Here is a 15940-nt window from a genome sequence, read left to right as displayed (position 1 = left end):
TATTAATGAGACTCATTGACCTAGTTTTAAACAACCTGAGCTTTAAAGTTTTCTATTTTTATTATTCTCGTGATTATTAGAATTGCAAAAAAAAAAAAAAAATAATGGATTAAAGTTTGAGCTGTTAATTGAATGATCGTTTGAATTACAATATTTTGTTTTTTAAATTTATGAAAATTTTATTGATGAATAATTTTTTTTAGTTGCTTTATTAATTGTTTTAATTAAAAAATATTTATTTAAAGTAAATATAAATATTGTAAGTAATATTTAAAAATATATATTAATGTTTATTAATTTTTTTTTAACTTGAAAATTAATTAATTGATATTTAATTTTTCATCTGGAGTTTGTATCTTTATACTTAATTTAGAAGCTATTTGTAATGACCGATCAAACACATAAGGTGTTTGGTAAGTGGTTGGTAAATGTATAGACACCAACAAAGTATGTGTATACACATTTTGTGTGTGACTCAGTCTCCACTCTCGTGGTTGGTTATTATGCCATTAACTTAATGAAGTTATATTCTGTATATGAGGCAAATTTCATACCATATATACTCTTTAAATTTCAATTTTATAATACAACAATAATTATATTAATTTTACTTTAAGGAAAATTTATATTTATTCACAAGATTTTACTATTTACAATATAATTTTATTATTAAATTTTAATTATCAAAATTTCGTTAAAAAAAAAAACATTTTAAAAATAACCCTTAAATTTCAATAACTAAAATTTAATAAAATTCAACAAAAAATCATCAAATTGTTTAAATGTTTTTTTAAAAACATTATTATTAAAAAAAATATTTTTGTTTAGGATGTATAATAATAAACAAGTTTTTTGGCCTACATTCCCCTTCCGTGATAAACATACCGTTCGATGGGGGTCCAACAATTCGCAGGGGTTCAAAATTAAAAAAACCAGTTTATCTAAAATTTTATTCATCTCAAAGTTGATATTGTCAGTGTTTTTTTTTTGCATCTATACAGGTCCATAACGTATCTTCTCACAGTGAAACCTGTTGGACAACTGAATTTACTTTTGATATTTTTATAGAATAAAGGGGGAATTGAGGGGGTACGATCGAAGATGTGACCCCCAGTAAAGATGGACCCCCAGCAAAACTTGGAAATGTTCTTTTTGCTGGACCATTGACCAATCACATAATACATTGTTGATTTTTTTCATTCTTTTCCGGGAAGTAATCGTATAAATTTTAACCAATCACAATCATACTACTGTACTAACATTTTTTATGTTTATAAATACGTTAAAAGCCACGACCTAACCGAAAATAATGCAGCTGCATACTTACTGACAAAAATTTCTTCCTAGTTTTTTTTTATTATTATTTATATTATTAATATTTTTATTTTTTTATTTTTTTTTTTTATTCAACATATTCTGATGCTCTTCCTCTTCCTTGTTTAAAGTGTCGGTTAAAGTTTTTTTTTAAAGATCCACGTGTATATTCACTGGGCCATTTAAATATGTAAATTTTTATATTAAAAAATTTCCCATGACTAGATAAAAAATTTTTTAAAATAGATAAATTATTTTTTTATAAATAAAAAGACCTTTTTTCTATCTATCTTTTATCGATTTTAAATATTAATCATTTATTTTAAATAAAAGCTGCACTTTTTAGCTTGATTTTTTTAATTTTAATAATAAATTAAAGAAGTTTTTTTTTTTTTTAATTTATAAATCACTCAAATTAAAAATAAAAATGAGCTTTTAATTTTTTTTCAATACAACTAATTCCCTCTTTTTTTATTTTACTTATTAATTTTTTTTTAAACAGATATATTTATTCGTTATTTAGTAGATTTTTTTCGTATAAAAATTAGTGAAATATTTTTATTAAAACATGGTATCTTTAGTAGATAAATATTTCAACTAAATAATTAAATAAATTTTTATTTTATATGTCTAAATTAAAATAAACCATGTCAATATTATGTGATTAACTGTGTGTTTGTACAGAACGAAGAGAATTGTTCATACAAGATTGTAATTGGAAAATACTTTGCGAGTTTAACGGCATGTATTGATGTATAAGCATCTGCTTTCATTCACTCCAATTTCATCTCACATGTTTGTCATAATATATATATATACTTTTAGATGAAACGATTTTACCCACATTGCTTTGACCATAGTTGTATTCTGTCGTTGGTTTAAAACTATGTTCACCATTGTCACAATGAATATTGGCTTTTAACTAAATTGTCTCGATATTACATTTATCAAATTCCAATCAAATATCAATTTAAAAGTTTTATATTAAAAACTTTTTTTCCATTAATTAATATTTAATTTACAATTATTTTTAAAATACAAAAATTCATTGTCTCTTTTCAAATAATCAATATTACATTTTTAAATAATTATATTATCGAATAGTATCATTGAAATAATTAAAATATAATTTATCAGGAAATTAATTTGAATTTTAATTGTATTATTTTAATTTAATTTTTTATTTTTAATTTCATTTGAATGTTCAGCTTTGTTAACTTTATTACATGTTACCAAGTCAAAATGAGGGAGGATATATGTTTATTTATTATTATGATTTTTTTTTCTTTATTAAATATTAATACTCTTGAAAATCAATGCCTCTTATCAAATTACCAAGGCACAATGGATCATGTTGTTCAAAGTACAACCGGATATTTAGCAAGATACTAATTGACAGGTACTATACAAAATCAAAAAAAATATTAATAATCATTAAAAAAGTTATTTAAAAATTGGTTATTGTTGGGAAATGATTTTTTTTTTTTAATTTTAAATAACAAAAGACAGAATAAACAATAGAAAATTAATAATTTAAAGGTATTTAAATAAAAATTATCAAAAGAAATATATAATTGTTTAAAAAATTCATTTAAAAAATAGTTATTGTTGAAAAATAATTTTTTTTTTAATTTTAAATAATGAAAGCCATCACAAACAATATAAAATTAATAATTAAAAATTTTTTTTATCATTTTAAAATACAAAAATAGATTAATAATAATAAAAATTATATTAAAAAATATTTTTAGCTTTTATTTTTTTATTTTAAAATAATATATTTGTGGTTTTAAAATACACATATGGAATAATAAAAATACAAGTACATTGATCGTCAACGATTTTACTGTGGGCAAATGAACATGCAGATGAGAAGTGACGGCAGAGAAAAATGGAAAATGAATTCAATTAGTCTCGTAAAAAATAAAAAGCGACCACTGAAAATAAAAAATAAAAAAAACATACAACGCAAATTACGAGACAAAGTAAAATGCACATATCGGTTTGACACTAAAAGTGGACAGTTTAAAATTAAAAATCACTTGTCTTTTTTTTTTTTTTTTTTTGTGACAACACAGCGTCATGTTTTTAATTTGACTTTGTACCACAAGAATTTTATTTTCAACAAATACTAAAAGCAATTAAATTATCATTTATTTTTTAATTGACAAAAAAAATTTTACTAAATATCAAAATTCACTAATATTTATCGATTATTTATTTAACAAATTGTTAATAAAAAAAAATTTAAAACATTTCTAATTTATAAATTTTCATTTTGTCTAATAATTCTCATGCAACAAGGAAGTGGTTTTAAAATCCAAATTTACTCGATTTAAAATACAATATTTTTTTAAATAATAAAAAAAAGAAGGAAGGGATGAAAGGGTATAAAGATGACATAATAACCCTTTACCTCTTGTCCACCTTTCTCGCGACCCCCCATGTGAGCCAAAAAATATAAAAATAAAACTGGACCAGTTTTTTGAGCCCTTGTGTATCGTCAAACAAACCCCCAAAGTGTATCGTCATCTTGGGGTGGGAGATAATTTTAAACCACCAGCAAAGAAATATCTTTATGTCTTGTACAAAAATTCAAACTCAATTCAGTTGTCACAAGTTGCTCTTCTTGTTAAATACTTTGAGTGTTCCTCAGTTGATATATAATCGAGTTTAAAAATAAATTAAGTATCTTACTATTTTTTTATCTAATTAAATTGTCAATGATGAGGATAAAAGATATTGGATAATTTCAAGTGAAGTGATTGTGTCATGGACGACTATAATCATGATTGGTTTAATCAAAATCATCAAAATAATAATAATAATAATAATGAAAATCAAATATATCAAAATCAAGAATCGTATAATCAACAGTATCAAGACTATCAAAATTATCAAAATTATAATTATCAAAATTATCAGAGCTATCATAGTTATGATAATTTTAATTATCCAACAAATGATTATTCACAGTATCATGAATTTAGTCAACAGCAGTATCAAAATAATTATACATATCCACAACAGGTAAATTTTTTTTATTCAAATTTTAAAATGTTAATTAAATTGTTGATAAATTTTTAACTATCGTCTTAATTTTTATCAGCAAAAAATAAACAAAATACCAATTCTAATTGAACTTTTTAATTAAATCAAAAATCATTATTATCATTAAAAAAAAAATTACATTTAATAATTAAATTGCTCAACTTTTTTTTTCATATAATTTAATAATGATTAAAAATTAAGTAAAAAAATTCTAATAAAATTAAATTAATGAATGTTAATAAATGAATTTAAAAATAAAATAAATTAAAAAAAAAAAAAAAATTACTATTAGTAATTGCAATTTAAATTTCTAAATAAATTCAAAAATCGAAAAAAAAATTTTTAATTATTTAAATTAATATATAATTATTTCAATTATAATTAAAAAATATAAAATGAATGAATTATAATTTTTTTAAAGGCTTAATTAAACGTAAATTAAAAAAATAAAAAAATTTCAAATAATCCTTGAGTTTAATTTATTATTTTTTTTTTTTTTGGTAATTTAAAATTATTTAATGTCAGGTTATAAAATGACTTGATGGTATGTGAGTTTATACAGTGTAAAAGCCATAATATTTTGATGTATAAATATCTTGACATATAGTAGTTGCATCAGTACCATCAGGCATGTAGGTTTAGGCATACCCTTCGGTGCTTCAACGAGATTGAGCCATGGGCCGAATGTTTATGGTCCAGTGTAATTACCGAGTGTAGTCAGGCGCTTAACAGAAGCTCGAAGGTAAAACCCATATACGATAGGGTTATTGTTCATAAGCCCTCGGTACCATGTGCCAGTAATATTTATGTGTCAGCTGAACTACAGTATTTCGTCTCGCCAATTTAACCATCAAGCAGTTTTTTTTATTTTATATTTTATTTATTTTTTAATTTTACATTTTCTTTTTTTTTTTTTTTTTTGGGTAAATTGTTTTCATCTATGTCATTATTTATCTTTAGAATATTCCATCTGATGTATACACAAGCTGAATATGCACCAGAGGGATAATATTAAGCTTGAATTAAAATCTATTGACTGACGTCAATCGATAAACGTCAATACCATCTCTTGTTCAATTTCCGTATCTCTTTTTTTATTTTTATTTTTTTCATTTATCAAGTCATTCAAGTATTTCTCATGTCAAAATATAACTGAAATTACTTATTGTTGCTTGTCAAGTTGAAAAATTATTATTTTTAATTAAAATACATATTTTTTTTATTTATTAATTAATATTTTAATTAATTATTGACAAATTTATAATTTACAAACAAAAATATAAAATACTAAATTCATTTTAAATGATAAATAAATTTTTGACATTAACATGAATTAAAAAAATGTTTAGAGTTAGAAAATTAACATTTATTAACATTGTTTTTTTTTTTTAAATGTTAAATTTAATATTTAAAAAAAAATTAAATCTATTTTGACTGTAGAATATTTATTATGATGATGATGATTTTATTTTTAATATGTAATTTAATGAATGAGTCATGCGATGATATGGTTGTGCTTTAATGAAACTATTATGAAAGTACTTTTAGACTTTGCAACACGTGCGAGTAATGTTTCTACACTATAACGTTTCAACCTGAATATACAACCAGAAAGGCGCCACACTATTTGAAGTAAAATAATGCAAAAAAATAATTAAAAAAAATACATTTATTATGTATATTAAATATCTAATGATGAATCATCATATAAAAATTTAAATGTTAATAATAAATAGTTTTAAAAAAATATATAAACAAAAGAAAATTTAAATTTTTAAAAATTTAATATTTATTTTCAGCTCAATTTTTATCAGACATTTTTGAAATGTACACACACATTTTATACATTGATAAAACAAAAAAAAAATAATATAATAAACAATGTTACGATGAGAAAAACATCCGCCGTATATATAAGTGTATCGTGTATTCGTTTTCATGATAAAGAAAAATGAAAGATCAGCCTGAGGGTTTGGCAAGAAACTAAAAAACAGTTAAAAAATATAAAAAAAAATTATATGATATATCTGATGGAAAAATATAAAATGCGATGTTGATCCCGTATCAATATAGAAATACGAGACGAGAATAAAATGTCCAGAGTCTTGAGAAAATATAAAAATATAAAAACTAAAGAAATTACAAGAGTTTGATTCGTATCTTGCTGAGTGCACAGACAATTTTTATATATATGTATTTAAAAAAAAAATAAAAAAACTATCAACTCAAATATATTAAACTACTTGATTTTATCAATTTCATTTTCCAATATCTTAAATATAAATATTTAATTTTCATAATTAATATTAAATACATACAATAAATTTTAAAATCAATGTAGCATAAATTTCATCAAAACTTTTATTCAAAAAAAAATATCTACTTGTTTCGTAAAAGCAAGTAATTAAAACAGTAAGAAATATTTTGTGGTTTCGATAATTTACATTTCAATTAAAGTTTCTGTAATAAATTATTATTATTAAATATATATAAGTCAAGAAATATCTTTGATATAAATTTATAAAGATAAATGAAAGAATCAAGTAATAATGTGCTTTGAGTTTTTGAAAAGAATTCAAGACAGTAATAAGCTGTATATTTGCATATAAAAATAATTAAATTTCATAGAAAAAAAGATAGAATAAATTTAATATCGTTAAATTTAAATCAAAGTACTATTCAAGTTGAGATGGATATAGAAATGTACACATGCATAATGCCAATGTAAAACAAGATTTCGAAAATGAGAGATAGAGATAAATTCCCTTGGCTATATGAGATTTTAAAAGAGTAAATGGAATTGTATATTTGACAAAATATATACATATATACATTGAGATTATATATATAAAGTTGGTAAAATACTGAGTGAGATAGAAATTGGGGGAAGCTCTTAATCGACACGAGGGTTTTGCAGCCCTCAATTCGTATCAAAGCAATTTAGCTATAGTCGCTCAGAGTATATATAGAAATTTCGAGGGTTTGTAAATTTTCATATATATATAGGGAATAGAATTTGACAGTGGTATAGCAAGAGACTCAAACCGAACGACTCGAAGACAATACAATTATTCGCAATTACCACATTTTGTGTCCGCGAGCACCAGAAATTATTCTATTCTGTTTCCATTACAATACTATATTACCCTCTTACTCTTTTACTAAGATTTCTGATGAATTATATACTCCTTGTCATTGTGACATGACTGTATATTTAATTTTAATTTAAAATAACATATAAAGAGTCATTATAGATATTTATTGTACTTTGACATAATTCAACAAAGTATTTTAAATGTATAGAAAATATTTTAGCAAAAAGAAATATTTAATTTTTTTGTTTACAGTATTTTTTATATTTTTAAATTTTAATTTAGTGTTTAGTTATTTTTTTTAGTGGCAGAAAAATTTATAAAGCTAGTCAATAATTTTTTTTTTAGTTGGGAAGTTTTAGCTTTGTTGTTTGATCAATTTTTTAACTGGAAATTTTATTGTACTTAGTACTGGCTAAACAGGTTTTAGGTGAATTTATTTTGCATCAAATTTATGCCTTGAAAAAAATCAATTATTGTTTTTAAATTATTTTTAGGAGTTTTTTAATAATTGGTTATATTTTTTGAATAATAAATACCCCTGGTTAAAATTATTTCTCCAATTTTACTACCTTTTTTTTTGAAATTCAAAGAGTCAGTCAGAGTAAAAATTAAAATAAAAAAAAAAAAGAGTAAATTGTATATTTTTTACTTGCTAGTAGATATTTTCCACGTGGATAATTTTATTTGGAATATTTAATCATACAACGATACTTGATATTCTTTTTGAAATTAAAAAATTCATTAAAGCTAATATAAAAAATTTCTCTCTTAATTATATATGCTAAATATCTGTAAAGAAAAAAAAAATTATAAAATGCTTTTGACATCGTCAACAAGTGATGAAAAAAATTAATTACATTATAAAGTTGATAAAGAAATAATAAGAGATAAAAATGTGACGCAAGTTGAAATGAAAAATGAAAAAAAAAATAAAAAATATATTTGAATTCAGTGTAGATATAATCGTGTCCGTCGGTTTATATGTCTAACTGGAATGGGATACTGGCTAATGTAACAAAGGAAAATCGTCCAGGATATAAACGAGAATGACAGGATGAGAGTGAGTGAATGAGTGACTGAAACAGGATAGAATGATGACGACGATGATGATGGGGTTGAGAAGCGAAAGATGCGCAAGCCAAAACGTAATTACAAATAGTTATTCTCAACCCTTCTTTGCACTACTTTTCATTCAAAGACTTAACAATAATTTTAACAATGTTCAGTTACTATAATATCAAGAAATATATACTTAAAACTTTTTAAAAATTTTAGTTTGTCTTTCGTTTTTTACTTAAACTTTTTTCATCATTTATTTATAAATTTAGTTTTTTTTTTTTTAAATAAAATCCAAATGATCCAAATGATTATTATACTTGAAAAACTTTGTAATATATTTTTCAAGTTTTAAAATCAAACGATTCACATGAATTTTCATGAAAGAAAATAATAATTAATTAAATTTGAAAATTGTACTTGTAAAGATAATATTTTTAATTATTTAAAAAATATATTTAAAATTATTTTGAGTGAATTAAAATTCTTTCAACTAGGTACTTACACAATCCAGTGGATCAAGTTTTCATAAATTCCAGTTTAAACTTTGACATTGCTTGTATGTGTATATAAATGACAAAAGACAAGGAATTTAAGTCCAAGAATAAAAGAGGGATGAAAAGTATAAGAAATGTAGAAAATATTTAAAGTAAAAGCAGAGAGAAAATTTTGTTTAACTCAAATTCATCTAACTTGACATACATTCAAGTTTAGGTACATGAAATAAAGGAATCTTGTTGGTTTTCTTCCCCATTGAATTATTATCATCATTCGTAATGTCTAACCATCTTTGGATGCGCGAATTTTTGTTAAAGAGAAACTAAACAAGATGAAGAATAGAAGATGGATTATTTCTTGGAATGTATTAAAAGTTAAGGGAGGGTATCAAATAAGGGTAGCAACAAAATAAGTTATATAAAGTTAAGAAATTAGAGGTCACATTAAAGCTTCATACGAGAAACAAATAAAAATAAAAATCACCATTTTGAAATGAAGAAATTTTTTTTAAATTAAAATTTAACGTTTGACAAAAATATTAATTTAACATTTTATTTTAATTTTTAAATCCAATTAAAATTGTTGAATTTATTTCTAACAAAAAAAAATATTTACTTTGTAAAATAAACATGTAAAACTTTTTTAAATTTAAAGAGACAATTTTTAAAATATATTTAAACAAATTTAAATTAATAATTATTATATTTTTTTGTTACAGCAACAACAGCCACAACAACAAGTTCAATCCCAACAAAAACAAACACTACAACAATCGACAAATCAACAATCACAATCAGTCACATCATCACAAAGTAATGCCAACAATAAAACAAATACATTAACAAATAACATGACAACTGGTGGTGCTTCAACAATAAATAATAAAAATGGAAATGAAACAAAACTTGTTGAATGTAGCCTTTGTCGTCGTCAATTTAAAAACATACCAGCATTAAATGGACACATGAGACTACACGGTGGATATTTTAAAAAGGTATTAATATTTAATATATTACAAATAAAATAAAAAAAAGCTTTTTAATATAACCCCTAGTAACAGTACAAAAGAACATATTTCAAATAAAAAAAAAAAAAACATTTAATTATTAAATTATTCACAGTTGAATGAAAAATATAATTTTTTTTTTTTTTACATATTTCTGAGTTAAAAAGTTTAAGGTTGAGTGATTCTAGATAACCTTCAATATGTTGATTAAAAATATCTCAACTAAGGGCACCATCGGTGCGACTGTTTTCATAGAAAATTTGCTGAAAAGCTTCGTAGAGAAAAGTTTTTTTTTTTTATTCATTCCCAGCAAGGTTGAAAGTTTTATAAAAAAGAAAAGCAGGTGGGCAACAGGGAGGGTAGTAGTTTCAGTGATGAGGGTAAAAAAAAAAAAAAAAAAAAGAGGGTGTGAGAAAGGGGGTTGCTAGCATCGCGAACGATGGAGAAAAAAATAAAAAAAATAAAAAAAAAGATCGAAGGATAAAGCTAAAATAGATAGAGATTGAAATTGCACAGTGAAACGTAGAAAAAACGTTGGAAAATAGATGGCGTCATAGTGGTAGGACAAAATGAAAAAAAAAAAAAAAAATAAGAGGAATAAAGAAAAAGAGGAGAGGGTCTTAGTGTGGTAGACTTGGGACTTGCAAGATAGAAAGATAAGGCGATGATCGAATCGGAATGAAGCCATTAACAAGTTCTTTCGTTCCGGTGGCTTTCAACCAATCCCAATGAAGCGCGTTAGGAGATGAAGAAACCTTTACTCCTTTTTTTTTTTTTTATTTTTTATATTATTTACTATTATTATTATTATTATTTTCATCTTTCAATTTCAAGTTGAAGTTGTACATAGATAATGGGCTTTGCTTAAACTTTATGCAAACATCATCAAAAATGTCTACATTTAAAATAAATTGAATTTAACTATTTAAATTATTGATTATTATTTTATAATTATAATATCATTTAATTTATATTTATGTATTTATATATTGAAGATAAAATTTTAATGTTATCTCTTTGATGTATATACATGGTGAATTTTATTCATGACAAATTGTAAATTTATGTTCTTCAAATTTGTAATCAATTCAGTGTGTATTTGTGTGTCTATATACAATATCAATTTCCCTTCTTGCACATCATCCCGCATGGTATGTTCATCATCTCTTGATATATACATTCTCACTCCAATTTTGTTCAATATTCATGAAGTGTTCAACGCTTGAAGGAGTATTACAATATATGCATTCAATGTCAAAGACAGAGTTCAATATCGTAAACGTGATGTATCAGATTTTAACATTGGTTAAATCAACAACAACAACGACAAATTGATTAAATTTTTTTTCCTATAATTAATATTGATTTTAATAATTATAAAGATGAGTCTATTAACTATTAAAAAATATTTATACTATCAATTTAATGGCATGTTAGTAAAAAAATAAATTGTTAAAGAATTTCGAAAAAGACATTTTTAATATTTCGAAAAATCGAAATAAATTTTTTTTTTTTCGAAATGGCACTTGGGTCTTTTTGAAACTATGATATTTAATTTGATATAATCATGATATTACGTGTCGCTTTATCAGTGAGTCAATGACCATAATTTATTGTTTAATAATTATTATAATTTGTTGAGCATTTATGGTCTGTGTACATTAGTCGATTTGAAAATAATTTATGAGTAAATTTATGGGTTTAGTGATATATAGTGAATAGAAGGTATCATGTACAGTGGAAATTTGATCATCAGATAATTGAATAGTGGGAGTGATTAGCCAAGCTCATTGATTAGTCGCGTGTCTCATGTTTAAAGCCTATCAATTTGAATCTATATGTGGTTTCTAATCTACAAACAATTTTCCATCGTCATTATAATAATTGAATAATAAAATAATAAAAACAATATTTATTTTTTATTTGTTTCAGGATGGTGAAAATAAAAAAAATGAAAAAAAAGAAACACCAGGACCACCGTTACAAACAGCATCTGTAAATGTTCGAGCACTTATTGAAGAAAAAATTATTCAAAAAAGAACAACTGGTAATTGAATATATTATTAATATTTATTTGTCTAGTAAATTGACAGCATATTGAATCAATGAATAATAAAAATCGTATAAATAATTTGTATTACTGAGGGAATAAACAAAAAAAAAATAAATAAATAAATGTATGATAAACATGGAAGAAGAAATATGATAACTTGGAATAAATATAATATATATTCATGTCATTGCTTGACAATATATCTTGTGCAGCGACCAAGATATGTCGAATACAAAATACAACATATTTCAAGCTCGTGCATCACAATGATTTAGAGTAGCTGAGTAGTGCCAAAATATTTTTTTTATTTTAGCATTGTACAAGTGACTGTTGTGATAAATCAAAATCCAACATGTATATTTTATCTTTTCGATGATGATACATTTTTTTTTTTTTTTTTGAGAATATAATTTTAAACATTCGCAAAGAAATAACAAAAAAAAAAAGGAAACAGGGAAATTCTTTTTGTTTATCAATAAAGGTCAATTTTTATTTTTTTATAAAACTTTTTCGACTAGACACGTAACAATGATATCACAATTTGCTAGACATTTATTTTTTATTGTTTTTTTTAAACTTTGCGTGTTATTTTGTCGGTAGAAGAAGCAAAAAAATACATAAAATTTCACTGGCAGTTACAAGCTAATCGTATTCATGTCACAACACTGTGTACGCACAAAGAGAAAAGCAATAAAAAAAAAAAATAAATAAATAAAACAAACGTATCTAGAATAAAGAAATTGCAGCACGATCAATACTCAACCTCGTTGATATTTTATTTTTGTCCTTTTATTTTTTCATTCACAAATTGCCAATTTATTAAAAAAGCCATTTTTGCAAATTTTTTTTTTTTATTCAACACATGTTCAAATAAAATAAATTATAATCGGTTTTTCGCACCGCAATATCTAGTTATGTATATTTTTATTTAAATTGTTAATTAATCAAATTATTCCAAGACAATTAAGCTGTTTATATTAAAAATAACAAATTGACATTATAACTTGAACAATGATATTATATTCTCATTTACTAATCCAATTTTGTTTGTTTTTTTTTTTTTTTTTGCATAATTTGTTCTAGCAACAGAAGCGAATGCAGCAAATCAAGCGAGAGTTAATTCGTCAATTTTCACATCACAACCAACAGATGTACAAAATAATATTATTGGAAAAACAAATTTTGCAATACCAGCACCACCACCACTGGCGACTAGTGAAAAAAATCGTAAACTAACAGATACTGAACATTTTCGTCAGCCAAATGTAACTGTTGGTGGTCATCAAAATGTGCAAAAACAATTACAAGAAGCACAAACACAAGCACAAGCACAAGCACTTGCTGATTTTATACTAAAAGGTACAACAAAAATTGCTGGTAAACGTGCAACATCAGATCCAGGACAGAGAGTTCAATTGACTTATAAACCAAGTCCACAAGTTGCTAAAACAAATCAACCACAACAAAAACAAGATCAACAACAGCAACAACAACATCAACAGCAGCAACAGCAACAACAACAACAACAGCCAACTCAACCACAAGCTCAAACACAACATACTGTTTCAGAGAGCTTTACAATGACTGGTTATTCTGAAGATGGTGGTTATTTTAGTCCAAGTTTACAGGATGAAGTATTTCAACAAGTAACTGTTGTACCTGACTCGGTTTTACTTCAATCAAGTCAATTGGATTCAATACAGGTAAATTGATTATAAACCAATTATAAACCAAGTAATAATTTTAATTGTATTAATTAATTAGTTTCAGGCATCGAAATTACTTCAAGATCAGTCGTCTGATCAGTTGCATGATATAACACGTGAAAATCGTTTTACATCACAACACACTGTAAATCCAGATTTACAAGCTCTTGTTAATTCACCACTTCCTGAATCATTGGCTGAATTTAGTGCATATGGTACACAATATAATGAAAGTCCACATACATTATCAACTCAATCACCATTACCATCACCATTAACACGTCATGATAGTCCAAGTTTTACTTATCCAACACCACCAGCAAGTCAAGATGATATTTATGGTTCATCATCACCAAATCAAAGTTCACCATTACCAAGTCCATTATCAGCAACACCAGCACCATCACCATTATCATCATTACCACCATCATCAGTATCATCACCAGGTACAGCAACATTTACATCATCTGGCTTTTCACCACATCATGCATTACAAAATCAAATGATGCCAAATTCAGAAGATCCATTATTATCATCAAGTCCAAAAGATTTTGCTGCAAATCGTCGTAAATTTGAATTTCAATCATATAAATTAATAACAAGTCAAAATCTTGTTGATTTTGGTCTTGGTAATGGTAGTCTTGCTGGTATTGTTGTTGATAATAATGGTGAATATAAATTAATACAAACAGCTGGTTTACAAAAAACTAATTTTTTAGTACAAAGTACATTGAGTCCTGCATTAACATTTAGAAAAGAAATACGTATTACAAATCCAAAAATTGAATCAATGCAAAATTCAATTGGTGGTAATATGATTAATAATGTACTACAAAATAATATTAATAATCAAACACAACAATATTCTCATCATCAACAACAACAACAACAACCACAACAACTGCAGCAGCAACAACAATTACAACAGCAGCAACAATTACAACAACAACAACAATTTTCACAACAATTAATAAATCCATCACAATATTTAATTCAAACAAATACAACTAAAAATTATCATAAACAAAATCATTTACCAGTACCAGTTGAACATATTAAACAAGAAAATTCAGATGATGATTTATTTCTAAGTCCTGATAATATATTATCAAATCCAATAATTCAACAAGCTTATAATAATCATCATCATATAAATCCACAACAACAACAGCAGCATCAACAGCATCAACAGAATCAACCGCAGCAGCACCACCAACATCAATATCAACAAAATAGTAGAAAAAGACCGAGAATTGATAGTATAACAACATCATCAACAACATCAACAGCAACAACAACAACATATCCATCTCGTTTAAGACGTGCATGTGATCGTCATTGGGACAGTAGTTATACACCACCACCAATACTTGATCCATCACGTATGGGTGCTGGTCTATATGCACGTTTACATCAAAATGATAGAGATTCTGATTTTAGTTCAGATGATTCACAGGGTAATGATGGACCACCACCAAGAATAAATATTGGTACACGTTATCAAGCATCAATACCACCAATTGATAATGAAACTGAACGTGGACGTGGTGGACGTGAAACAGATCATTTACTTTGGGATCCTGGTATTTTAAATAACATTGATAATAATTCAATTGATATGTACTTACAATTTGCATGTTGTGCTGGTACACCTGGTGGTGGTAGAAATAAAGAATATGCATTACATTTATTACATATGTGTAATGGCAATATACATGAAGCAATGTTAAAGTTAATGAAACCAACACCAGTATTACCACCACATCATCCACTAACAACATATGATTATCGTGACACTGATAGATGGACTAGCCAAGAAATGATGATTTTCTATCAGGGTTTACTTGAATATAATAAAAATTTTTCATTAATATCACGTGATATTACAACTAAAACAACAAAACAATGTATACAATTTTATTATATATGGAAAAAACTATGTCCAAATGAAAATAAAAAAGTTAGAGATAAACATTGTAGATATAAAATGAAATTTGAGGGAGGTAATGATAGTAAAGATACTAAAGAACTTAGAGATGCAATTGCATCTGTTAGTGATATGGATTTATGTGAAGAAAAATCAATACTTCACAGAACACTTGTAAGTTTTATTTAAATGATAATTAATTTAATTGTAAAGATGATATTTTTATTTTATATT

The 15940-nt window shown here is 24.7% G+C and overlaps 1 protein-coding gene across 7 annotated transcripts in view; it reads left to right on the top strand.

Annotated features, from left to right (window-relative positions):
• LOC122851242 (probable serine/threonine-protein kinase yakA) overlaps positions 1-15940 on the top strand; it is a 151671-nt gene that overhangs the window by 127109 nt on the left and 8622 nt on the right. For 6 of the 7 annotated variants that reach the window (XM_044150349.1, XM_044150351.1, XM_044150347.1 and 3 more), the window contains 4 exons: positions 9733-10008; positions 11953-12067; positions 13157-13776; positions 13838-15880. In XM_044150349.1, the coding sequence (XP_044006284.1) occupies positions 9733-10008; positions 11953-12067; positions 13157-13776; positions 13838-15880 (3054 nt within the window). The remainder of the gene's footprint in view (positions 1-9732; positions 10009-11952; positions 12068-13156; positions 13777-13837; positions 15881-15940) is intronic. The other variant, XM_044150346.1, reaches the window with a different exon arrangement.

Source organism: Aphidius gifuensis, linkage group LG3 (assembly GCF_014905175.1).
Source record: "Aphidius gifuensis isolate YNYX2018 linkage group LG3, ASM1490517v1, whole genome shotgun sequence".
NCBI classification, from domain to species: Eukaryota; Metazoa; Arthropoda; class Insecta; order Hymenoptera; family Braconidae; genus Aphidius; species Aphidius gifuensis.
Note: the sequence above shows the minus strand (reverse complement) of the source record. Positions and strands in the feature narration are given on the sequence as shown.